The following is a 25,826-nucleotide window of genomic DNA, read 5'->3' as shown; positions in this document are numbered from 1 at the left end:
ATGTAGTGAAGGATCAAGCAGCCAGACGGACTGAGTCTGAAAGCCATCTCCATCCCTGGCAAGTGGCAAGACGCTCTGTAGTTCACTTTCTTCCTCTAAAAGGCAGGGTGGGAGAATAACAGTACCTACTTTGTAGGATTAGTATAAGAACTGCACCCGATAACGCATGTGAGCAGAGGCTCAGAACTGACTGACACCAGGCACTTTTGGAAAACAAGTGTCAGCCTCATTATCATTACTATGATCATCCTTGTCATGATTTCCTTTGTCAGAACAACAAGACAAGGTACTCTGGGTCCAGCATACCAAACAGGCATCACAAATGCAGGTGCCATTTAACTCTGAAAACCTATAAGGCATCTTTGTGCAAATGAGAAAAAGGTAGCCCTCCTTAATCTTCTCCTCTGCTGAAAACCATCACACTGCACACAAACAGCCATCCTTGGCCAGGAGAGGCGCCCCCTCAGTGGTGCAGTGCACAGCCTCCACGACTGTGCCATGTCCCAGATCATACTTTGATGGAACAAAACCAGGCTGTGGTGACAGACACTGGATAATAGAGAGGATTTAGAGAAAGCCAAGTGGGTCCTGAATGTGAGAATATGTGTGCAAAATTCTGTCAGGAGTACAAATATGCACACCCTGGGGTGAAGGACCATGGCTTTTCTCAGATGTTAAAAGGAACCATGAGTCCCTAAAGTGTAAGGAGTCCTCTTCCGCATACAGGAGATGAGATGACAGGTGTGTGGGGTCCCAGGTGAGAGGGGAGATGAAGGAAGTCTCCACAGTCAGCCTGAGATTTATGAGAACCAGCTCTGGGGGACAGGTCACAGCCTGGGGCTGCTGTCATGCAGGAACCAAGACACAGGGGAGGAAACGTCCTGGGGAAGTCAGCAGGGAAGACTGGAGCAGAGTTCTGCAGCACTTTCTGTTTGGAAGGCCCAATTCTGTCCCCAAACACTGAGGAGTCCACAAGTGCGGCCGCCATCTTTGAGTCTGGCTGTGTTTCCTTCCTCCCTGCAGGAGGTCAGCAGGCTGCCTTCACTGGCGATCCGCTAAGACGTAGTCCCTGGGGACGCCTCCTGTGAAGACAAGAGCCCAAGGGCAGGCAGCACAGACCAGGCCGCCTTGCGCCTCCTCCTGTCCCTCCCTTCCCCGTTCCCATGGCACCCCTGACCACCTGTCCCCGGGCCTGACTTCAGCACCGTCACGGCTGGTCTGGAACTGTTTGTTGGCTTTCTACCTGGTCTCCCCCCTCCTCCCATCAACCATTCACCACAGGAAAGCAAGGTCCTCCCTGCTGCGTCCCCTCACTGACGCCCAGTGCTCAGGACTCTGCATGAGCTGAGCGCTGTCTTCCCGTCTTTTCCCCACACAACAGAAGTCCAGAGGGCCAAGCTGCTGACACCCAGGAATGCAAAGCCAGGGGCAAGGTACAGTGACCATTGCTCTCCTGCCCACATGGTCCTCCTTGAGTGGTCGCTCAGCGGTGTAGACCCTGTGGTCCTCGGCCTCATCTAAAGATCCCCCTTTGTCAAGGTTCAGAGCCATTCTTGACCCTAGCGGACAGGACTCATCCGTCCCTGGACACCCTGAAGCACTCGTGCCACACCTGCTGGGCCTCAGGGGTCTCCTCAATGGTACTCACTTACCATAGATTTCATCCCCTACAGGATTTGGGTAGTGGCTTCCTTAGCCTCAAAGCCCCGGCTGTTACTTAAACAGCTCTTGTGAAATAGCACCTGCTCACAGGCTGTTTGCTGAGTCCAGAACTTTAGCTCCCTGCCTGCTTCCCAAGGACTAGGACACCCTGGGAGGAGGCCCAGCACCTCCCCCTCCTACTCACTGGAGACGTGCTTCTTCCTTAGAGTTCCCAGTAAAACTCCAGTAAAGACGGCGAGGATGCAAACCATGGTGCCACTGATGACGCCAATCACCGGGGTGCTGGGCGACGAGGGCGCTGAAACAGCAGAGCAAGTTCAAGCCCACGACTAGCACCCCGACCCCAGCAGACCGGCCTCCACGCCACCCAGACCACCCCTGCCCGCACAGCAGACGTCCTCAGCCCAGCCGGCACCTACCCCAGGTGGCCAGGAGGGGCTGGTCCAGGCCTGAGTGCCCCACCTGGCAGGTGTGCCTCTGCTCCTCCCCAGGGGGCACAGCCAAGGCCACCCAGCCCTGGTAGGTGCCGTCCCCACTGGGCAGCACGTCCTGAGGCTCAACCCCCTTGGCATCCAGGGGCTGGCTGTCCTTCAACCACCTCATGCTGATGTTCTGGGGGTAGAAGTTCAGAGCCCGACACCGCAGAGTGGTCACTGCAGAGGTCACGTGACGCGTCACCTTCACCCATGGAGGCACTTGACAAGAAAGAGGAAGAGTGAGGACAGGGGGACTTTCATCCTGCCAGCAAGACTGGGGTTTCACTCCCTGCAAAGGCTGGAGGAAGGCACCCTTCAGAGAGAACACGGCAGCAGGGACACCCTTTGTTCTCAGGTGCTTTCCATGGTCTACGTCTGAGGCAGTGACACTTGGAGATCAGTTCCATTTATATAAGCCTGACCCCGCCTACCATGAAAATGCGTATAGCTGTTACCCATGTCCTCTGTTCTGACAGATGAAATCTCCCTTTACCTGGATCAAAAATGACTGAATACAGATTATCCATTCTTCTGGATGAACCCTGCATTCATTCTCGTAAGAAAGGGCCTTGTATGATAGGCAGGCTGCAGCAGTTACTGCCATGTTTTATAAAAGTAACTTTAATCTCCAAGAGACTCCGCTGCCCCGATATATCACCCCACTTGGTATTTTCCTGCCCAGGAATTCATGGTATCTCAGACACTTCCTCTTAAGTCATGTGCATATAAAAATAAAAGAAAAAAAAAGACAATTAAAACCATTGACTGGAGGTCGCATGGTCTATCTCAATTATAAGGTGAAGACCCTAGGATTGGGAAGACCCTTTCTAGAACATTGAGAGACATGCACAACTTCAACGACTTCAAAATCTCAGGAGGGATCCCCTGCCTTGTGTCCCCCTCCTGCTATCTCCAGAGCCTGGGGCACGTGGGTGCATACCTTGCTGGTCCAGAATGCCTCTCCCCAGCTCCAGGAGCTGCCGCAGCTGCTGGGGGCAGTCCCTCTGAAGGTAGACCTTGTTCTGCTTGGCCCGAATCTGGTGCACTTCCCACTCCAGCTTGGTGGGCCAGGCCTTGGGCTCTGCTGCCCTCCAATCCAGTGTGTCCGGGCAGAACTCCAGGTGGTCCTGCCCATCGTATCCATACTTCCAGAACCCCCTGGTGCTGTTGTCTGCCTGCACCTCGCAGCCAAGCATCACTTGCAGGGTGTGAGACTCTGGCAAAACCCCAGCCTTGTTACCAACACCAAAGGAGTAGGTTCCTGTCCCGACATCCCCAAGGGCCCAGTCAGCTCAGGAAGAAAACTCCCTTCCTCTCCCTTGCCTTCTAGCTCCTTCCATCAGATGCACCCTGAGGTGGTAAAGTACTCTTGCCCCTCCACGTACCCTTGCTGTGGTTGTGGTTGTCCATGATGGTCCAGAAGTCCACCGTGAACATGTGGTCCCAGCCTTTCAGGCTCTGACTCAGCTGCAGCCACAGTTGGCTTGAGGTCCTGCCCTGGACCCAAGGGGCTCTGGCTTCGGCTCTGCGACTCTCATGATTGTAGGACACAAACAACTGGTCATCCACATAGCCCAAAGCCTCAAACAAGGGCAGCCCAAGGTCCAGCTCTGAAGCGCCCATGAAGAGGTAGCTCAGAGAGTGGGACCCTGCAGACAGAGCCAAGGCCATCAGCAGGGGGCAGGGGGAAAAGGGAGGCAGAGCATCATTTACCACCAGCGGCTTCTGGTCCTGACCCTGAGGAGAGAGACACAGCTGCCTTCCCTGGGCCTGAAGCCCTGGCTGCCCTCCCTGTTGCTGCTCCCTGTGCTGCACAAGGCTGCCCATCACACTGCCCCCACCCCACTCCCACACCTGGGCCACTTCTCCAGGAGCCAGGACCCTGGGGAAGCCCGAAGGCATCTCCAGCCCTGGTGGTTGAGCTTAGGATGGTTGCTCACAGCTCTCTAGAACCAAGTCCCCAAGAACTTGCTCCCATTGGAGCTTTTTTCCAGCATAGCTTCTTGATTTGAATCTCAAATTCGTGCCCAAAACCAGGCTCTTGATTTCCCCCACAAACTGCCTTCGCCATCTCATGAACAGCCTCACCAATTACTGTATTCCTCGGGCAATTAAATTAATATAGAGTAACATAATTAAAAAGAGTCACTTTTGAATTGGCTCTTTCATGCCACGCCTAAGTCCTTCAATGACTTCCTTCAAAATACACTCAGAATATCAACGTCCCCCCACCCCCCAGCACTCCATTATTTCTGGCCTCCAGGAGGTATGGCTTCCTGGCTGGTCTCCCTTAAAAACCTGCCTCCATGTCATCTGCTGGAGTCCACATGTCAGCCTGGGGGTGCTGCATGACCTTGCCTGTGGTCCTGAGACCTTGACTTAGGTAGTCCTGTCCTCCTTTTTCTTCCTTCAACCCAGTGGTTCTTAGTGAGGAGATTTTGTCTTTCAGGAACATTTGGCAATATGTGGATATATTTAGTTGTCACTATGGGGAGGGGGGTGTTGCTCCTAGTAGCATACACTGAATGGAAAATAGCAATGCTGCTAATGTCCTACTGTGCCCAAGACAGTTCCCTCCAACAACAAACGCTGAGTGTGTTGAGAAAGCCTGCTCCGACCAGCTTGCCAGGCCCACTCAGTTTCCTGGTTTCCTGGGAAACTCTGTTCCCAATCAGCCCCCCGTGTAGACCTTACTTTTTTCAGATCTCTGTTCAAATGTCAGAGAGACAGAGAGGCTGGCCCTGACCTCCCTGCTTTACATCTTCACAGAACCCAGCAGCTACCCCATTTGTCTGTTATGAAAAATATCAGACGGCAGAGACTGAGTTCTGGGGTTGGGGAGGTAGCTCAGCAGCAGAGCATTTGCCTAGCAAATGCAAGGCCCTGGTTCCATCCCCAGGGAAAACAAAAACAAAAGACAACGTTGTGTTGCTCTCCCCTTGGGCCTAGAACAGTACAACACACCATTGAGATTCTTTCTATGCTTCTGAACAGCGAATATTCCTGTTCAACGTCGGAATCTCTGAGTCATCCGACAATCATGGTAAAGAGATAGAGGGATGAAGTGGAGACATGGCTTTGCCACCAAAGCCTGGTGTAACTTTGAACAAAGTCACCTGTAAGCAGCCCATGCCTCACTCCTGTGTCTGTGAAATGTGGACACAATACACACAGTACCTCCCACTATGTGCTAAGGTAGGTAACTGTCCTGCACTGAGTGCCCAGTTAGGTAGATAGTCATCAGGAGCTAAGAGTGAGGCCATTCTTAGTACCGAATTTAGCATGAGAAAACGAAATTGCTTACATTCTTTGAAACCAGAAAAGAGTCGTTTAACCTGAACCGATTAATACTTCCTATTTCCCAAGGCACAATGGCAGTCAAAATCACAGATCTGATGTGGCTTAAAACTGAGTCCACTGCTAAAATGTCATTCATTGCTTTGGCGTCCTTTAGAAAAGCTCCGTCATTATACCACTATCAGAGCTTAGCTGCAGGCGACGCTCTTCCACCTTAACTCGTTAAAGTACCTGGTATTTCCAACAGGAGGACCAGCGCCAGGGGCCCGGGAGGACCCGAGGCAGGACGCTCAGGGGGCTCCCGGGTCGGGGCCGCCACCCGCTCACAGCGACGGCGGAGAGTGGAGTCCCGCCCGCGCCCCGGGGTCCCTCCGCGGGTGGCTGCCAATCTGCGCCGCGCCCGGGCGCGGAAACGCCGAGCAGCGCCCTGGCCAAGGTCCAGAGGCGATGACGCACGAACGGGGGCAGCCAGCGTTAGGGACCACGGAACCGAGGCGAGCCGCGGGCCCAGGCCGCGGGCGGCCCAAGCGGGGAACTAGGAGCTTCAACCGAAGCGTCCCGTCGGGGAGGGAGCGAGCGAGAGGTTCCAAACGCCACCCAGAGCAGGGACGCGGGGCCGGGGAGGGGGACGCGCGCTGGGTCCAGGGACTCCGCCTGCACCTCGGGGGCGGGCGTTCCCTCCCGGGGTGTGGGCGGGAGACTGAGCGGGCGGGGGGTGGCGGACCGGGTGGCGGACCGGGCTAAGTTCTCGCGGCCAGCAAACTCCCACGAGCCAAGCAAAGCCCGTTCGGGCCGCCCCTCCCTCCCGCGCTGCTGGCCGCAGCCCCGCACTCACGCGGCGGTCGCCCCTGCGGGACCTCGGTGCGCACCAGCACCACCAGCAGCAGCAGCAGCGGCAGCAGCGCGCGCCGCGCTCGCGGGCCCATGTCCCCTGGCCGCGCCTGGGACTCCGCCTCTGCGCGGGCAGGGAAGCAATGACCCCAGAAGTCACACCCGGTCATCGCCAGGCCTGTGGTGCCCGAGGAGCTTCCTGCAGAGACCCCTTCCTGGTCACAGGAAAAGGACGCGTGGTCCCAGGGCCTGGGCTTTTCCCCTTGCAGGCAAGGCACCTGCTGTGCCCACGGGGTGAATCTTCACATCCTGAGCGGGTGTTGCTGACCAGGAAGTTTATATCACCATGTTCCCATCTAAATGCTCAATGTTTATATGTTAATTAATTCAAAACTTTGATGATGAATTTTCAGAACTTTTATCTCAAATTTAGTTTAATTTAATCTTGTTATCTGATTTATAACCAATCTATGTTTTTTCAGCGAAAACTTCATTTTGTTTTTTGATTAGCAAATTACATTCCACTGAAATACCTTTACCAAATTTACAAAGTATCTGAGGAGTGTGTTACAAATGTTCTAACACATTGCTGGGAGCTACTTGGAAAATCGTTAAACATATTTACACCCTGCTCCCACCTCCAGATACTCCAGATACTCCGACTTAATTGATATGTGCGAGCTAGGATTTTTAAAGCTTCCCTCAACCTTCCCAATAAAGTTGAAGAATTATGCTTAAGATATTTCTTTCTAAGCATGCTGAAAATTTTGCAATTGAAGAAAATTAAAATTGGAAATCAGAGTCTCTAAATTGTAGGCACATAAATAAAACAGGATTCAGAAAATTATATGTACATTGGGATTGTTTTTCCTATTTTTTTGTGACAGCTTAATTGACATAGAATTCATATACCACAATTCATCTATTTAAGATGTAAGTCAGTGGGTTTTAATGTACAACCATCACCACAATCAATTTTAGAACATTTTCCACCTCCTCCAAAAGAAACTATTCTATAGTCATAATCTCCCAAGTCCCTCCTTCCTCCCTCCCTCCCTCCCTCTCAGTCCTGGACAATCATTAATGTATTTTCTTTCTGTACAGAACATTTCACACACAGAGAATCATACAACATACAGTTTTTATTTTGGTTGTGTGTATGTGCCTGCCCCTGAGTGTATGTGCCCTGAGTGTATGTGCCCCTGAGTGTATGTGCCCCTGTATGTATGTGCCTCTGTGTGGCTGCTTCCATTTAAGATAATGTTTTCACATTTTATGGTAAGTGTACCACACGTACCACACGCCACATTTTATTTTTCCATTCATCAGCTGTGAAAGAAACCTAAACCAGCGTCTGTAGGCAAACATGAGTCCATTCATGGGAGTAGAGACCCTGTTATCTAATAACCACAAGGCTCATCTCCTGGTATTGCTGCACTAAATGTTGAAGCCACAAGTCTTGGTGGGCACAAACCTCCTCCAACCCATTGCAAAGACTTCTACCAGCAGACTCCCTTCCGGCTTCTCAGGCTTCAGATGAGACTCCAGCACACCTGGCTTTCCTGGTTCTCTACCTCTGATTGACAGCGTGGGTGGGAGTACAACTGCATTCTTCTTGGGGGTGGGGAGAGTAGGGGGAGTCTATTGTCCAGCCATCCTTGTTGAGAAGAGGGTTATTTCTTCATCTAATTATTTTGGCATCCTTGTCAAAAATCAGTGGACTTTACTGTAATCCCAGTCACCAGGGAGGCTGAGGCAAGAGGATTACAGATTCAAAGCCAGTCTCAGCAACTTAGTAAGACCTTTCTTGTAAAAATTGTAAAAAGGGCTGGGGATGTGGCTCAGTGGTAAAGTACCCCTAGGTTCAATCCCCAGTTCCAAAAAAAGAGAGAGAGAGAACAAGATCAACTGACTATAAATGTGAGGATTTACTTCTGGAACATCAATTTTATTCCTGTGATCTATATGCCTATCTTTATGTCAGGACTACACTGTCTAGATTACTGTACCTTTAAACTAAGTTGAAATCCAAAAGTGTGATCTTTCTAAATTTGTTCTTTTTCAAGAGTGTTTTAGCTATTTAGGGTCTGTTGAATTCCACAGGAATCTTAGGATCTGCTTGTCACTGTCTGTTTTGTGTATGTTTCAAGACTATAAAAAACAAATGCATTTCTCCCTCCCCCTTTCTCCTTCTCCTCTCTCCTTCTCCTTTCTCTTCCTCCTTATCCTCCTCCCTCTTGCTCTCTCTCTCCCTCTCTCTCTTCTTCTTCCTCCTCTTCTCTGACAATGACAACATTGAACTTTCAGGAAGGGAATTCAAAAGTTAACATATAAACAAAAAAGGAGCTATCAGGCGTGCTCTGGAAGCCATGGAATGCTTACTAGTGCCAAAAGAAGCAGAGAAATAAGATCCCTCTAATCAGAAGTCCCCAGCTGTATGTGTGTGTGTGTGTGTGTGTAATATATCCTCATATATATATCCATATATATGATTATAGAGGGGGGATTTATTACAGTGGCTCACATGATCAGAGGCGGGACAGTCACACAATGGCCTTCTGCAGGCTGGACAGCTGGAAGAACCAGGAGCTGCTCAGTCCAAGAATCTGGAGCCTCAAAACCAGAGGGACCAACAAGGCAGGCCCAGCCTAAGGCTGAAGGCCTGGAAAATCACTGGTCAGAGTCCACTTGGGAAGAGTGAAGGAGCTGGAGTCCAAAGTCATCAGGTGATCACAACAGCAACTGAAGCACCAGTTCAAGAAGAATTGGGCTTGCCTCTGCCTTGATGTCCTTCTTCCACCAATTGTCCCATTCAGACCTCCAGCCTGTGGGACTGTGCTGCCCACATTCAGGGCAGCTTCCTCCCCAACCTTGCCAATCATCTCTGGAAACACCCTCATTGACATACCCAGAAGCCTCTTAATCTTAGGCATTGCTATTTATCAAGTTGACAATCCAGATTCACCATCACACTAGACGCTCCCTTTCTTTTCACAGAAATTTGGAGCCTTTCATACTGTGCTGCTTTCCCTGGCCACTCTCAGTGTCAACTCTCGGAACTCACCAGTGGAACTCCTTTCAACAGCTTACAAAGGAAATGTCAGCATGTTACACTGTTCCTTCCATCCCTCAAATTGCCCAAAAGCACACCAGTTTTCTGAATCATCAAATGGCCTTTGCAGATGTTTTTCACAAAGGACTCTTGCACCATGGCTCAACTCAGCAACTCTCATTATATCCTACAGCAATACTTTCCTAAAGGGTCTGAATTCTTTTGTAAAACTTTTTTATTTGTTCTTTTTAGTTACACATGACAGTAGAATGCATTTTGAGATATCATAACTTCTTATGGAGTATAACTTCCCATTCTTATGGCTGTCCATGGTGTAGAGTTACATTGGTTGTACATTCATATATGAACATAGAAAAGTGATGTCTGATTCATTCTACTTTCCTTTTCCCACCTCCTCTCCCTTCCTTCTATTCCCCTTTTTCTAATTCAGTGAAATGCTATCCCCCCAATCCCTGCTTATTGTGAGTCAGCACCCACACATCAGAGAGAACATTCGGCCTTCAGTTTTTTGGGATTAGCTTATTTTACTTAGCATTATGGTCTCCAGTTCCATCCATTTACTGGTAAATACCATAATTTCATTCTTCTCTATGGCTGAGTAATATGCCACTGTGTATATGTATCACGTTTTCTTTATTCTTTTATCTGCTGAAGGGCACCTAAGCTGGTGCCATAGTTCAGCTATTGTGAATTGAGCTACTATCAACGATGATGTGGCTGTGTTACTATAGTATGCTCCAGTTCTTTGGGTTTATGCCAAGGAGAGGAATAACTGAGTCAAATGGTAGTTCCATTCCAAGTTTTCTGAGGAATCTCCATGCTGCTTTCTGGAGTGGCTGCACCAATTTTCAATCCCATCAGCAGTGTATGAGTGTGCCTTTTTCCCCACACCCTCGCCAACACTTATTGTTAAGGGATCTGAATTCTGGCTGTCTCAGTTAATGACTTGTTTCCCTGGTAATAGTAATAGCTATCTGTCTAATTAGTGTAAATATTTGTGTATTATGTTGGTGTTAAGCCCTTGGGGCACCTTTGGCCTAATCTTTTTTCCTACCCTATGGGGGGGGGAATACAGCTCATGTTCAACACTTGTTTAAACAACATATTTAAATTCCTACTTCAAGTAAATTAATAGGTGTGTGTAAAGTCATGCTATAAACAATAATAATGATCATATACCATGTATCCTGTGGGAGAAAAATATGTTCTTCAATTATGTGTTGAAATTCTGTGAGAAATAATTACCAGGGATCATAAAGTAACCAGTGACTTGTCAGTCAGCTTTTTATTGCTGTGATCAAAATACATGATAAGAACAACTTAGAGGAGAAACAGTTTTGGGGGAGCTGATGATTTCAGAGGTTCAGTCCATCGTTCTGGGCATGAGGTGAGGCAGAATGTCATAGTAGAAGAAAGCTGTCAGCTCATGGGAGCAGGGAAGCAGAGAGGGAGCATGAGGAGGGCCCTGCTCCTTAAGATCAATCCCCAATCACATGCCCTGAGTGACCTACTTCCTCCTACCATGACCAACCTGCCTACAGTTACCAACTATTAGTCCATTCAAAGATTCAAGTCATCAAATGGATTAATCCACTCATGCGGTTACAGCTCTCTTATTTCAATCTTTTCATCTCTGACCATTGCTATGTTATGGGTCATGTTTCCAGCAAATGATTTTTTTGGAGGACACTTCATATCTAAATCATAAAAGGACAAATAATAACAAAGGAGGTATACCCTCTGCATTTGCTACCCTCTCCCCACCTGCTATGACAAGAAGTGGGAAGATTGGCATCCTTCATGGAGAATGGAGAGGTAAAATGGATCAATTGCACTGCATGGAGTAGTAAGCAGTAGAGTCAATATCCACCCAGTCACTTAGAAGAGTCCACAGAACATTAAGTTAGTGAATGAAAAATGCATGTGTAGAATATACTTTGAGAATAACACTTTTAACCCAAAACACCCATTTGGCTCATTAAGGTTTCCTGCAAGAGTGGATGAAAAGTGAAAGATAGGAACAGGAGGAGTATGTAAAATACTTTCCCCCTCTTCTTCTCTCTTCTTTTTTTTTCTTTCCTTCCTTTTTGTAGATGTTGTTCCTGGAGAATTAAAGACCTTCAATACCCTATTCCTGAACAAGTAAGTGGCCAGGGCTGAGTGCTTACTCCACAATGGGAGACTGGAACCAAGGACTGCAGCCGCTGACTCGATAGTAGAGAATAGACCCCATCTTTCTTTACCTGATTAGATTAGCTTTTCCCAGAGACCTGCAATGCCAAGTATGGTGGAAACACCTGCCAAAATGAACACCCAAGCAGAGGGTTGTGGGCGTGTAGAGTCAGATGAGAAATCTGAAATGAGATACAATGTTTGGGTTCACCAGCAGCACTTGGAATCCTTTCCTCACCTTACCAGCATGTTGGTCCCAGGTCTTCATCCTAACCCCTGCTCTGGTGAACATGCCAGACCCACCCTGGGCCACCAACCTCAGCAGCCCATATTCTTACCCCACTTGATGATGAGGGGCTCCTTCAGGCCTCCATGCTCAGCATGGCAGGAGTACATGGCTTCTTCTCCTCTAGGGACAGTCACATTCACCCAGCACTGACAGGTTCCATTTCCCTTCAGCCGACACCCACTGTGGACCAAGGGCAGGGCTTCCTGGCCCCTCCACAAGCTCAGCACGTTAGCACAAGGGAAGAAGCACAGGTCTTGGCACTGCAGCACTGTTTCCCAGGAAGAGCTCTGACGGCTAGTCACAGACACTGAAGGAGACTCTGAGAGCAGAGCGAAAGCAGGATGAATTCTGAGCTCTCCTGTTCCCTGGGCCACCCTCCTCCCACTTGGAGATGTTAGTTCAGCTCAAGAGACCCAGAAAACACTTGACGGCTGGCCTTGGGCCCTCATCTAGCAATTCAGTCTCAGTCCTTCATGATTCTGGAAACCCTCATGGAAAAGTCGGTGGTATAGGTTGAAGCATACCCCTCCAAAGTTGTGGAAGTCCCAACTTGCTGCACCTGTGAATGTGACCTCATTGGGAAATAGGCTCTTTGCAGATGATCATGTTAGGATGAGTTAATTAGGATAGCTTCTAATCCAAACTGACTAGCATCCTTATGAAAAGGGAGATTTTCAACACAGAAACTGGTACAGAAGGAAAACATGAAAAGACACAGGGAGGAGGCCTATTGAGGTCAAGGCTTCCAGAAGGTAGGAGAGGACCCTGGAATAGATCTTCCCTCAAAGACCTCAGAAGGAACCAAGCCTGAGGACATCTCCATTTCAGTCTTCCAGTCTCCAGAATTGTGAGATAATAACCATCTCCTATTTAATCTCCCAGTTGGAGGTACTTTGAAACTGAAGCTCCAGAAAATTAACTCAGGAAATGCTATGGACTGAATCATGTCCCCCACAAACTTATAAACTAAGACCCTATCCTCAATGTAATGGTATTTGCAAAGTGATTAGGACTCAGAGTTCCTGAGTGATGGGATTCATGCTGATATAAAAAGAGGAAGGAGAGAGAGCCGTCTATTTTTTTTTCTTCCTTGCACCCCCATGTGCACCAAGGAGCCTCATATGACACACAGGAAGAGGCCACTGCCTACAAAGCCAGAAGATAGCCCTTAGTAGTTGAGCCAGTAGAACCTGACCTCAGGCTTCCCAACTTCCAGAACTGAGAGGAAATAAAAGTTCTTTTTGAAGCCCCCGAGTCTATGGTGCTTTGCTAAGTTAGCTCCAGGTGAGTGAAATGTCAAGGAAGATAAATCCTGGAGTCTTGAACAGCACAGCATCTGTGCTTCCAGGGAACATATTTGCTGAAATTCTGTGAGCAAAATTCAAACATGTAAATTATTTTTGAGACCTTTTAAGGAATACAATAAGGTGGCAAGAGCTGGGGAATGTCCCCAAACACTGCTGTCTGATAAAACTCTGAGATGATAGGCATCTTCTAACACTGTTCAGAACCATGTGAAAAGTGGCTAGTGTGTCAGAGGAACAACATGCTAAGTTTTACTTAATTTTAACTCATTATGTTAGCAGCGGTGGGACAGCATGAGTCTAAGCAGGACTCTGGCTGGACTCAAGGGGTGGGTGCTGGTGTTGCAGCAGCAGGTGACAGACATTCCAGATGCTTCAGCAGGTCCCCAGGCCCAGAAGTCAGGCTGCTCACCCCACCTTGTCAGGGGCTAGAAGGAAATTCTCCTTCAAAGATTAGCCTGACAGCCCCCTGGGAGACATCCTGCCCCTGAGACATCCTGCAGCCATCTATCTCCCTGAGACATCCTGTGGCCATCTGTCTTCCTGAAGCATCCTGCATTATCTCACCTTGTGAAGACTTCCAGCAACTGCCAATAAGAGAGCTTCCCCATCCCCAGCCCATAAATACCCCTGGGTGAACAATAAAAGTTTGCAGCTTGATCAGACTCCTGTCTTGCTGTCACCTTTCATGTCTCTTGTCCCTTCATTCCTCCCCATCTAGGTTCGCTGCCCACATTGATGTGTCCTGCCGGTCGGGACACACCTCTCCACTAATGTGGGGTCGATGTTATTAATGTGCATTTTATGTTCTTTTCCATACAGAAGGATCTTTCAAGAACTCCTTTGGTACTTTAAAAATGTAAGATTCTACTGATTATTTGACAAAACTAAATTAACAGTTCTTCTTTAAACTCTCAATCTGCAAAGTTCATTTCTGCATTTATTAATTTAAATAATTAAATCATTTTTGATAGGGATTTGCAATTTAATAACATTTTTTAAACTTTTCATTTGTGACTATAAATTTGACATATTAGATTTCTAAAGTGTTTAAATGCTCAATCAACATAACCACCCCAAGTGCCTCAGTACCTTTTAAAAGTCTAAGCTCATTCTTCCTATGATGTCTTAAATATTCTCAAATATTTTAAAAGTGCTTCTAAACTAGTAAGATATCAAAATAAAAATCACAAGGATAATTGCTATCTCAACTATAACCTTATATCAGTCACAGACTTTTAATTATCTGAAATACTTAAAATATGAAATCTGCATATGTTCTTTCTTAACATAAAATATTAACATAATGGGTTTGATTTACTTTATAACTTATTAGCTTAAATCTAGACATCACAAGGTTAAGAGACACTTACCTAAGTGTGTACCCTAAATAGTTGTGAGGCCATCAGCCTCCCCAGAATAACTTTGGGTCACCTCTCTTGCTTGACTCTGCATAATGACCAGAGATTTTTAGGTCGGGAAATAATTTCTGAAGCTAAAATACTTAGGACTAATTCTACAATTCAATTGATGGTATGTATAATTGTAAGTCCTGAGTTCCCTAAGTGCCCACTCAGTCCAGAGCAGGAGCCTCTCCAAGGTCAGGTCCCTGGAAGCAACTGAACTTTGCCTAGTGGTCACATTCCTCACAGCTAGCTCAGTGTGAGGTGTAGTTGTGTGACCTCCATCCAGATTCTGCATTCCTGTGGCCTGTCACCTGGCATGAGGTTGTTCTAGTAACAACCTAAGCACAACCTGCGGTCCAATCCACGGTTGCTTAAACACGACAGTAGGAAGGGTGTGCAAGACAGGAGAAGGGAGCTTCATGAATACTCAGAAAGGAGTTAGGAGAAACAAAACCACCATGAGTGACATCCCGTGCCCTGGTTCCCAAAATAACTTAACTTGGAATTTACCGAGGCTGGTGCAGAAAGGAACAGTTGCCTGAGGTGAAGGGGTACTTTTTAAAATTATACAATTGACCAGGTTTTGACTCTCTACCTCATCAAAGGAAAACAGGGTACTTTGGTTTTTCATGTTGAATTTCCAGTCAGGAAGCAGATGCCTCATTCAAACTGAAACATGAATTCAATTCCAGGGAGTTGGTGTTGAGACCATGAAGTAAATGTCACTGAGGTCCCTGTTCAGTTTCTTGTGAGGTTGGTCAGGGACTGCTCCTCCCTTTCTTGTCTGCCTCCCCCATGCCCTCAGGCCAATCCCTGCTCTGACAGAATCGAGACCCAGCCACAGTGGAGCACAGGGCAAGACACTGAGCCTGGGTGAATTTCTGATGGGCACTGGCTTCCCTCACCTAAAAATGGGGCAAAGGCATGGAGAGTCTCAGGCCAAAGCTAATCTAACCGATTCCATTAGAGGGACAGTTACCTGATTGCACCAAAGCTTTCTTCCCAGGTCCTGGGTACTTCTGAAGATAGTGCTGACAGTCACCATTGATAAAGGCACCATGATGCTGGGCCAAGTCTCTATCCTTCTTCAAACTCTGTGCCATGCTTTGGGCCTCAGGAGCATCAGCCTTCCAGCAGAGTGTTGCTGGCTGGAATGTGAGGTAGTCCTGTCCCTCGTAGCTGTATTTCCAGAAGCTCTTGAAGTTGCCATTCTCCTTGAGGTCACAGCCCAGAGCCATCTGCAAAATATGAGGCCCTGGTGCCCCAAAGCCCAAAAAGGAGCATAACTTCCTCTGTCTTCTGCAAAATGGAGATGCATTAAGCATAGAAAGAGGACTCTAGGGTAGAGAGGACTACTCCCTTCCCTACCCCCATGGCAGCAGAGCTGACTCTGATGGTGTCCTGAGACTTTAATATGCTCCTGAGAATCGGGGGGCTAGGGGAGGATAGAGCACGTCACCCTCCTGGAGTCTTGTCCCCACTGACTTTCAGGGCTCATTTTCCTACTCACCAGGCTGCTGGCTGCGCTGCTTCATGTCCCACAGCAACACCAAGGATTCCCTCCCAAAGAGCTTCACATTCTGTACCAACTCTCTCCACTCCTTGGAACTTTCCAGCGTCTCCCACAGACCCCAGTGTTGAATGCTCTGGTTCCTACTGTCGAATTTCAGAAAGAGCTGATTGTTCACATATGCAAGGGCCTTCGTCTCAGTATTGTATTTGACCAATGGAGCTATGGTAGTGTAGAGAATGTGTAGGGAAGATGACTCTGAAATCAAGACATGGGTAGTAGCACCACAGAGGGGTCATCTCTGGAGAGCACAAGCCCCACCCAGAGCCACTCAAGGAACTTATGACTCCTGGGAAGCCTGGCTATTTACCAAGGCCCACAGGTCTCCTATGATCCTCTGGCTAGGACACATTTTCTTCAAGGCTATAAATCATGGTAAAATAAATTCTTACTCAAAAGACACAGAGCTAAATGGAGTTTTGGTGCTAATTAGTCCACAAACAAAATAGAAAGAGAGTTACCTGAGTAACAGGATCAGAACACTGAGACCAGGCAGCTCCTCTTGGTGATCTACTCCCTCTCAGGAGCCTGTCTGCGCCTGGCTCTTCTTCCCGTGCTTTCACAGAGCTGCTTCCCAAACACCCACTTCATCCCATGTGCAGCTGCTTTCTTTCTCTTCTGTTTTCCTCTTTCTATGCCTAATTAATCTCCCACACTTTAACTGATAACCCCTGCAACCGTTTTCTAACCCAGGGCCTCAGTCTCAGCACTGCTAGTATCCGGGGCCAGGTTATGGTTGTGAATGGATTTCTGTGCAATGTTTAGGTGCATCTTTGGACCCTAGGCATTAAGTTCTAGTAGCACTTCTCAGCTCTAACAACATAAAATGTCTTCAGTACTTGCTAAATGGCCCTGAGGGGATAAGAGAGAGAGACTCATCCTGTGTAGAGAACCGTTCTATGAGGTATTTCCAACCTTGACCTGTACCCTCTTTCTAGACATGTAATTTAAATGGCCTATTTGTCTTCTACACAGACTTACCTACTGCATTTTCAGTGCTTCATTTAAAAAAAAAATGGTTTTGCAATTCTGGGGACTGAACAGGGCTTTGCACATGGTAGGCAACTGCTCTATCACTGAGCCACATCCCCATCCCTTTCCAGTATTTTTAATCAACAGGTTCAGAGGTGCATACTCTCCAGCCTAAGGTAAGAAACTGGACATCCAATGGGCCAGATGGGACCTGACAGTGTATCTGATTTGCCCTAACAGTAAGAGATTAGAATCAAAAATTAATATTTTTAAAAGGAAAGAAACTCTAGATTCTTGTTTTTGTTTGTTTGTTTGTTTGTTTCTTTCTTTCTCTAAATAAGATTTTGAATTTCCATACAATGAGTCCAGGAGGGTCTTTTGGCCTCTGAAATGAGAACTCCATGCTGCCTTACTCCTTTCACCTCTTATGTTCCTACACGTGGCAACTTCTCCACTGCAGGCATTTTCTTTTTCCCTCTCCTCCATCTAATATACCCTACATACTGGCTCTAGATAAAGGTTTCCAAATCGTAGCTCTGATCCAACAACACTCCAGCTGAGGCCCCTGTCTGGCTTGCAGTTCTTCATTAGGCATCTCCTCTCTACTGAAGTGTTGCACATGCCTTGGGTCGACCTCTTCCTGCAGGTGAAGGGCTTTCCAGCTCCCAGATTCTATTTTTGTTCCTCAAAGGTAGTCTCAAATTGTTCAAGTTTGACTCTTCATTAAGGGGATAAATGGGAAATGAAATACATTTTGCAGTTCTGGACCAAGAATCATGCTGGACAATTTACACAGAAGAGAGATTTAAGATTCTCAACATCTTATGAAGAACTTATTATTCTATCTGCAAATGGGTATTGAGTATATTATGGGAGTTCACAAAGGTGGATAACTCTGAACCCACAGAAATTAATCAGGTTATGTCGTGAAGATTTCAGTAGCATCCTCAGGGAGGAATAATCCCAATTTCAACTAAGGTTGCTTTTCAATGGACTTCATTCCTGACTTTGCCATGCTATGCAAACAGTGGTAGAAACCAAGCCGTGAAATTTAGCAACAAACAGCTTTGAAACTTTGCTAGGAAATTCTTCTTTCTTTTTCATCTACCCATTTAAAATAGATAACAGATTGCTGTGCACTTTAGGTCTCCTCTCACCTGCCCCTCCCTGACTCCTCTCAGTCCCCAGATCCCTTCACAGGGTGCCACCTTAACCCGGCCCAGTTCCCTCCCTCCACATAATTCATGATCATACTGAAAGTCTCCTCTTGCCCCAACCCATCCTTCATTTCCTGCATTCTACTATGCTGTGGGGACCCCTCCTTTGGCTCTACCTCTTCCTGAGCCTTTCCCAACTCCTTCCAAATATGATCCTGACTCTGGTCCAGGCTGGCTCTGTGGCTCCAGCTGTGCCTTGTTGGCTTACCGCTGCCCTTACATTCAGTTTAGGCACAGGAGACATTCTGCACAAATTCCCACAATTGGAGCTAAAGGACCTTGGAACTTTAAAAAATTATGTTATTTACTTTATCCTCTAAGGGAAAGAGCAGGGTCCTTGCTGAGAAACAACTGCCTGGAAAATTTCCACACCAGAGGAGCTGTTTGAAGTGGGTGGCATCCAGGGCATCTGAGAAGGCGTGGAAAGAACCCTGGGCATCCTAGATGGCAACTCACCTTCTGGGTCTTCCAGACAAGCATAGCTCTGTGAAGGGCCAAGAAAGGAGAAGAGGAGAAGCAGTGGAAGCCATGTCATAGTGCAGTTGAGAATTCCCTGCTGGGAGCTGGGTAAGTCAAGCAAAATTTTTGACAGGCAGGGACCTGCAGGTCTGCTGCTGGTGTCCAGGCTGCTGTGCTCTTGTACAAACTGTGAAGCAGGAGAAATCAAAATGGTGCCCACAGACTGTTAGGTCCCTAGACATTAGTAACTCCATTTTGGTTCTGGGACTCAGAACCAAAACTTATAAACAACCAAGAAAAAGAAACTTAAGACACCCTGTTCCCATAACCCCTCCCCTACAGGGTCTCAAAATACAAAAATCTATCCTTACCCAGCCACCTGCACCCAAGGTCATTTCCAGCTTGCTCCTGTTCCTTGTTTTAAAAAGATGTAAAATCTCTATTGAAGTGACTGTGCCTGGCAGAAGGACAGCCTAGCGGATACTCTCTGCTAATAAACCGTTGCTTGAACTCAAAGATGTGTCTCTCCTGGATATTTGCATCAGCTACCCTAACACAGACCAAGAAGCATCAGCATCTGGGAGTCTGTCATACATTCAGGTACCCAGGATGCATCCTAAACCTACTGAAATACAGAGAGTATGAGAGTTTAAGCAAGTTGGTGAGTAAAGATGTTTCCTTGTGATGCACCACTGAGCTAGAACACCACAGCTCTGTAGCATCCTTGACCTGAGGAGAATTAATGGCCTGACCAGATCAAGGTTAGACTCCAGGCAGCCAAGTTCTATTTCCTTCTCCCAGTTTCATTTCCAGAATAAAACTTGACAGAGCTCTTACTCCCCTATGGGCAGCTCAAAAATACATCTCAGCAACAACTTTCAACAGTTTTTGAAAAACACATCATTTTTGTGTTTTCCGGTGAACATCGCACTTACTGCTAATAGAAATTGATTTACAACCTCACTGCATGTTAATTGGAGAAAAATTAAAACCAGAGAAAAAGGAAGAAGAAAGTGAAAAGCATCTGTAATCTCACTCTCCAGATAAAACCCCACGGGTTTTATCACACGTTTCCTTCAGGAGTTTTCCCACAGAGTCATACTAAGATGTACTAAGATGTCTAGTCTCTATGTCTTTTGTATGTTCTTGCCTCTGCTGGAAGGCCTTTCTCCCTCTTCTCTTTTCTTGAAGCTCCTGCCTGAATCCTGAGCACAGAGACTTTGTTCCAACTCCTTTGGCACTATTACTGAGCCATTCAGTGTGTGTGTGTGTGTGTGTGTGTATTAAATGAAGGTTCAAATGAATGAATGCTCAAACCATGCCAGACCCTCTGTGAAGGCAAATGCAACCCAGGATGGAAGATTTCCTGGCTCTTCCAGAGCGTTTCATGTTTGTCTACATTAGAAAATGCATCCTACAACTTACAAATATGTGTCAATATACCAACTCTCCCACTAGAGTCCTCAGTGTCTGCAACCATCTCCTTTTTCATGATCCTGATGCTTTGCAGAATGCCCAGCACAGGGTACACAGTTGCCATAGCATGATGGACACATTCCTGATCAACAATTTACTTACAAACAAAACAGAACACGAAAATCTACAGGAATCATGAGAAAATAGGAATAGGGTGGAAAGCTCAAAACTATGTGGCCTCACTCATAGGCACTCAGAGTAGGTCTTGAGTTTCCTTAGAACCTTGAAGGGAGGTGAATGTATTTAGTTGATGTGTGCTCACAGTACAGATGCAGAGATGATTTCTTAATGGGCTATGACACTGAAAGATCTTATCCACGTGCTGTTGCTCCTTAGTTTTATCTGCTCTGAGAGACTATGTCTTAGGGTCTATAATGAGTGTGTGCATTTTTGTCAATTTGAGAAGCTTGGAACCAAAGACCTGATATTCATATCATCGGGATCACAGGAAAAGAGAAAGGCAGGGGGGCTGAAAGAGCATTTGAAAAATAATTTCTAGAAATTTCAAAATCTGGCAAAAAGACATAAACCTGCCGATTCAAGGAGCTGAGTTAAACCCAAATAAAACAGTCACACCAAACACTTCATAAATTTCAGAAAACTAAAGACAAAGAAAAAGAAATTCTGACAGCAGCCAGAAAGAAAGTGTCTTGTTGGGAACCCCAAGTTTGATGAGAGTGGTGGCTCCTCTGAAAGACCGGAAGCTGGAAGGAAATGACAGAAGGCATGCTTTTGTTGATACTCCTGTTAATACTGTTGATACTCCCTGTTTCTGGAGGGGGTGAAAGGAAAAACAAACAAACAAACAAACTGTGTTCTTTATCCTGTAAGTAAAGCTACTTTCAGGAATGAAGGGAAATAAAGACATTCTCAGGTAAAGAAAAAGAAATGTTTTGCTAGAGGTTGACCCTTAGAGATGATTGACAGCAGCAGTGGAAAGAGAAAGAATGGTAAGAGAAAGCATCTTGGCACATCAGCAAGAAGGAATGAAAAATAGCAAGAACAGAAATGTGGATAAAATAACTATTCCTTCTCTTTTTACGAGGTGTCTAAATCATACCTGATCACTCACACAGAACTATAATGCTCTGGTGCCCCACAAGATGACATAATTCCTGGAATGCAAGTTTTTGTGAGTCATACAGGTTAGTTTCATCCCCCCAGAAAAGATAAACTGGAGTCCTAATTCCTCATCTTTCTGGGTATAAACTTATTTGTAAATAGGGCCTTTGCTGAATAAAGTTAAAAATGAAGTCATTACAGTGGGTCTTAATCCAATATAACTGATGTCTTTATAAAAAGGTGAGATTTGAACATGGTGACGAACACACACAGAGGGAAGAAGATGTAAAATATGGGGGAAGACAGTCAGGGCCAAGCCCAGGTGTGATGGCAAAACCAGACCCACTTGTGAAATGAAATTACAAAAACCTTATGGTAAGAAACCAAGGCCTGGGGAAGGAGTCAGTTCCACTCCCTCTCTCAGCCTTCCTCCAGGAAGCCTAATTAACCTTGGGTCCCCACCTTTTGGATTGTAAATATCTGCCCTGGGATTCTGACTACTTCCCCTTGAAATATAACAGATGCCTGTGAAAAGAGCCTTTTCTTCTTACCTGTTTCTGTCGGCATGCTTCATTTAGAGACACTGCACAAGGCCTTCAGCCACACAGATTAGGATTTTTTTTTTTTTTTTTTTTAAAGAGGAAAAAGCCCCAGTGATAGGATGGGTCTAAGATGACATCAAACAACTTATAAAGATTGGGAGAAACTGTGGGTCAGGGCTCAGGATTCGTAGTTTTTGGTTTTTGGGGGAGGCCTGTTGGTGTAAATGAAGTCTGGAGTTCTCCTCCTCTCCCAGTGCTGCTGGCTGCTTGTTGATACTCTGTTTCCCGCAATATTTTGGTTCCCTGACTGGGAAGTGACAATCATGCTGGCCCTTTGTGCCCCTCAAGTCGAAGGAGATGGTGGCACCGGATAGTTTGGGATTTCCTTTACCTGGGGGACCTGTTCCTTCCCAGCAGCCATTGCCACCGACTCCCTGGAGAGTTGGACCAACAGCTGCACAATCATCAGGATACAGGTAAAATCCTGGGATCTGGGACCTTGGTCAGGCCTGTCTCTAGGACAGAAGGGGAGCTTGATCACATCCCAGGCCACTTGAGGCCACTTGAATGGGGCCATCCGTTGTGTCAGGTGGGTGGCAGTGACTTAGGAACAAAGCACCAGACAACTCATGCGAACATAAATCAGGCTCTGATGGAAATGCCTGTCAATCAGTGGGATCTCCTGGCCAATCTTGGATTTCAGCCAGACACCCCCCCCACCAACTCCAGCCAGACAAGCTGTCCCAAGCCCTTCCCTTCCTGCTGTAAGCCCCATAAAATTCCAGTCCAGTCAAGCTCCCACCGGTTTCTCCTGAGACCCTAGTCCTGTCCACTCTGATCCAGTTCTTCCCTGGGAGTGAGTCTCAATAAAGCCTCTTTCATCAGTCTTTTAAAATAGGCCTCCTCTTGGTTGCTGCCCGTTGCCTGACCTCACATCTGGTGCCTAGACCCGGGATGGATTTCTGGGCTTCTCCTGCAGGGGACTGAAGTCCATCCCTTCCCCCTTGAAACGGGGACAGGCCGCCTGGAGTGGGGTAAGTCCCCCTTCCCGACGGTGGGGTCGATCCCCAAGTCGCACGAGTGCCCCGGACCCTGCCCGTTCAAGGCCTGGGGCACTGTGGCGAGGTCCCAGTTCCTGGGGGAGCCACTCCCTGGCCCTTGTTCCTCAGGGGGGGGCGGGCGGAATTGGGGACGCCCCTTTCTGCTCCCACCCACCCGCGAGGGGCCCGAAGGTCGTGGGAAACACCGAGTCCTCTCCTTAGACCTCAAAGTACACGGGTCACAGCGGCCCCAGAAGGGACTTCCGACTTTAACCCCCACTGAGTCCGACAACGTCTGTCGCCGCAGTGGGCAAAGCGTCCCGCCCTCCCCTCCGCTCTGCCCGTCCCGCGGCTAACGTTTGGCTAACGTTTTCCTCGCTGGGGACCCACTTTCCCATTGTCCTCCTTTTTCTTCCTCATTCTCAGATTCGGAGCTTCTCTCGGCCTCACCTTCCAGTCCTCCCCTCCCGCGGACCGCGTGTCCCCGCCTGCAGCCGCCGCCGCCGCCCCGTCTGCCCCTCCCCGCCCGCACGTTCCCCGTCTGCCCCTCCGCGTCTGCCCCTCCCGGCACGTTTCCGGTCTGCTCGGCCACCGACCCTCACGTGTGCCCCCCCTCACTGGCTCCCCGGCGCCTCGCACTCGCCTCAGTCTGCCGCTGGGGTTCCGTCGGGCGGGCAGAAGGGGTCCCACCTGGCTGCGAGCAGGTGGGAAGAGTCGGGCCGGTTGTGCCAGCGGGGTCTGGGGAACCCTCGGAGCCTCCTCCCGCTTCTCCTGCGGACACAGCTCCCGCTGCTCTACTCACCTCTCCCATTGATAAACCTCACCTCCCCTGTGAGTCACCTTGGCACCATCCAGGTGTTGCTGCTTCTGCAGGAATCAAGGATGCTGCAGTTGGGAGGTCCTGAAGCCTTCCACACAGATTTCAAAGGAACGCCTGGGAGGCCAGGCACGGTGCAGCAGGGTTGAAGTCCCTGCCCTTTGCCCCTAAGAGGATGCTGCGTGAAGCTGTGGAGGGGACGCCGAATGAAAACCCCAGAAAATGAGAGAGAGAGAGAGGAAGAATGTAAAGTGTCTCCTGAGAAAAGCTTCTGGTTGAGGAGAAAGCCAGGCTAAAGCAAATCCATAAGCATTGACCCTGAAAGGCCAAAGGGCTGGGCTGCCCAAGCCCTTGGGAGCTAACCTCTCAAAACTGTAGGAGTTAGAGGTGAAATTATGAGACCGGTTTTCTCACCTGGGTTTCAGTCTATTTTGGCCCATTCCTTTCTCTTAGGCCTCTATTCATTCCTTTTGGAATGAGAATGCTTATTTTATGTCAGTGTCTATTGCATGTACGCAACTTGCTTTAGAGTTTTATGGGAGCTCACAGGCAAAAATTTGTCTTGAGTCTCAGCTGAAACTGTACTTTGGGCAATGCTGAAACTTAGATCCCTGGTGCTCTTCCAGACAGACCAAATGCATTGTGCACTGTGAAATGGGCATGATCTTTGGGGAACTGGAATGAAATGTTATGGTTTGGATAGGGTGTGTCCCCCCAAATTTCCTGTTAATGAGCAAATAAATATTCCGAGGTTAAATGAGTAGATTACTAGAACTGTAACCTAATCAGTCCGTTTTAGGTTGAATGGACTGACTGGGTGGTAGCTTTAGGAGGTGAGGCATGGCTGGGGGAGGTGGGTTGATGGTTGTGTGCCCTGGAAGGGTACATCTGATCTGTGGCCTTTTTCTTCTGCCTGTCCCCTCATGCTGCCCCTCTGCTTCTTGAGCCTTTTCCCTTAACTGGCCCCCAGCGCAGGATGTGTTGCATCACCTGGTGCCGAGCAATTCGGTTGGCTGTCTATGGACTGAACTCTTTGAAATTATGAGCCCCAAATAACATTTGCCTCCTCTACTTTGCTCTTGTTAGGTATTTTGGTCACAGCAATGTAGAATTAACTAAAACATTGTGTATGATATTTCTGGTTTGTCCAAAATATTAGTTGTTCAATAGACTATGAAATTCAATAGATTTGGAAAGTGAGCCTATGCACAAAATGTCTAGACTACATTTTAGCTGAGTGCTAAGAGGTTTACAATAAATTCTATTTAAAATGTATTGCCAGAATTCTTAAACTCAAGAAATTTAATTTTATTTGTTATTTCTTTCCTTTTTGCAGGCCTGAGACCAGCCAAGAGAAATAGAAGATTATATAAAAATGGCTAATAACCTATTTATGGATTCTCTTTTTCAGATTTCTATACTGGCATCGTTTCTAAATGATCTAAACATTGTGAAGATTTTTTTGTTGTTGCTGCTGTTATTTTAAATTGAGCATAAATCCTGTTAGTACTTTAAATTAGCTATCAGTATATCTATAACCTTCATTCAGTAACCTAAATATTATATGCATTTCCAGAATATTGATTGTTACATTCTTTATATTTGATATAAGAGAAAATTGACATTTGCTGAGTTTTTAGTCTGTAGCTTTTAAAACTAGTTTACCTCTTTAACTATTTTCACAATCTCCATATTAGAAAAGGTTCATGTTGATATGCAGGCTCTAAATTTGTGGTTGTCAAAAATAAAATTGTTGGAGGTGGGGTTGTGGCTCAGTGGTAGAGCACTTGCCAAACTTGAGTAAGATACTGGGTTCGATCCTGGCATCACATAAAAATAAACAAAATACAGGCATTGTCTCCATCTATAACTAATATATATACTTAATTTAATTTAAATATGTATTTAATTTAAATATATATAAATTTAAATATATATAAATTTAAATATATATAATAAAAAAAATGTTGTTCATTAGCCTTCATTAAGCAGATTCAAAGCCTGTTTTAATTCTCTGTAAACTAACGTTGGTCCCTTTACTAACTTAGAATTAAAAATTAGTTTATATGATGTTGCTTATAGAGCAACTCAGAAACTGCAACTCAGAAGCTTTGCATGTACGGTTTTATATTTTTTGTACATAGTTCCTGAGTTTTATTTT

General features: G+C 46.9%; 2 protein-coding genes across 3 annotated transcripts; both read right to left on the bottom strand.

Moving 5' to 3' along the window:
- Hfe (homeostatic iron regulator) lies at positions 1–6,363 on the bottom strand. Of its 2 annotated transcripts, none has more exons than XM_076859278.2 (6): positions 6,271–6,363; positions 3,524–3,787; positions 3,079–3,399; positions 2,082–2,357; positions 1,847–1,960; positions 1–1,082 (listed from the first exon to the last, which is right to left on the bottom strand). In XM_076859278.2, the coding sequence occupies exons 1-6, from the start codon at positions 6,359–6,361 to the stop codon at positions 1,042–1,044; spliced, it is 1,107 nt and encodes a 368-aa protein (XP_076715393.2). In that variant the 5' UTR covers positions 6,362–6,363; the 3' UTR covers positions 1–1,041. The 2 variants fall into 2 exon arrangements, with proteins under 2 accessions (XP_076715393.2, XP_076715394.2); XM_076859279.2 differs by having other exon boundaries at positions 3,079–3,354.
- A 4,578-nt stretch (positions 6,364–10,941) lies between these two features.
- Positions 10,942–22,385, bottom strand: LOC143402220 (zinc-alpha-2-glycoprotein-like). The gene is made up of 6 exons (XM_076859618.2): positions 22,200–22,385; positions 18,726–18,915; positions 16,021–16,278; positions 15,490–15,765; positions 11,850–12,119; positions 10,942–11,036 (listed from the first exon to the last, which is right to left on the bottom strand). The coding sequence occupies exons 1-6, from the start codon at positions 22,383–22,385 to the stop codon at positions 10,942–10,944; spliced, it is 1,275 nt and encodes a 424-aa protein (XP_076715733.2).
- Between the last annotated feature and the right edge of the window lie 3,441 nt (positions 22,386–25,826).

This window comes from Callospermophilus lateralis, chromosome 6 (assembly GCF_048772815.1).
Source record: "Callospermophilus lateralis isolate mCalLat2 chromosome 6, mCalLat2.hap1, whole genome shotgun sequence".
Lineage (NCBI taxonomy): Eukaryota > Metazoa > Chordata > Mammalia > Rodentia > Sciuridae > Callospermophilus > Callospermophilus lateralis.
Note: the sequence above shows the minus strand (reverse complement) of the source record. Positions and strands in the feature narration are given on the sequence as shown.

Bases quoted from the DNA above. Each gene is read 5' to 3' on its own strand.
- Hfe (XM_076859278.2), bottom strand. From the start codon at position 6,361: ATGGGCCCGCGAGCGCGGCGCGCGCTGCTGCCGCTGCTGCTGCTGCTG. The intron at 3,788-6,270 runs GTGAGTGCGGGG...CTCTGTCTGCAG, and splicing joins CCCGCAGGGGCGACCGCCGC to GGTCCCACTCTCTGAGCTAC. The intron at 1,961-2,081 runs GTAGGTGCCGGC...CTGCTGTTTCAG, and splicing joins GCCCCTCCTGGCCACCTGGG to CGCCCTCGTCGCCCAGCACC.
- LOC143402220 (XM_076859618.2), bottom strand. From the start codon at position 22,385: ATGGCCCCATTCAAGTGGCCTCAAGTGGCCTGGGATGTGATCAAGCTC. The intron at 18,916-22,199 runs GTAAAGGAAATC...CCTGCTTCACAG, and splicing joins GGAAGGAACAGGTCCCCCAG to TTTGTACAAGAGCACAGCAG. The intron at 12,120-15,489 runs GTAACTGTCCCT...CTCTGCTCTCAG, and splicing joins GAAAGCTTTGGTGCAATCAG to AGTCTCCTTCAGTGTCTGTG.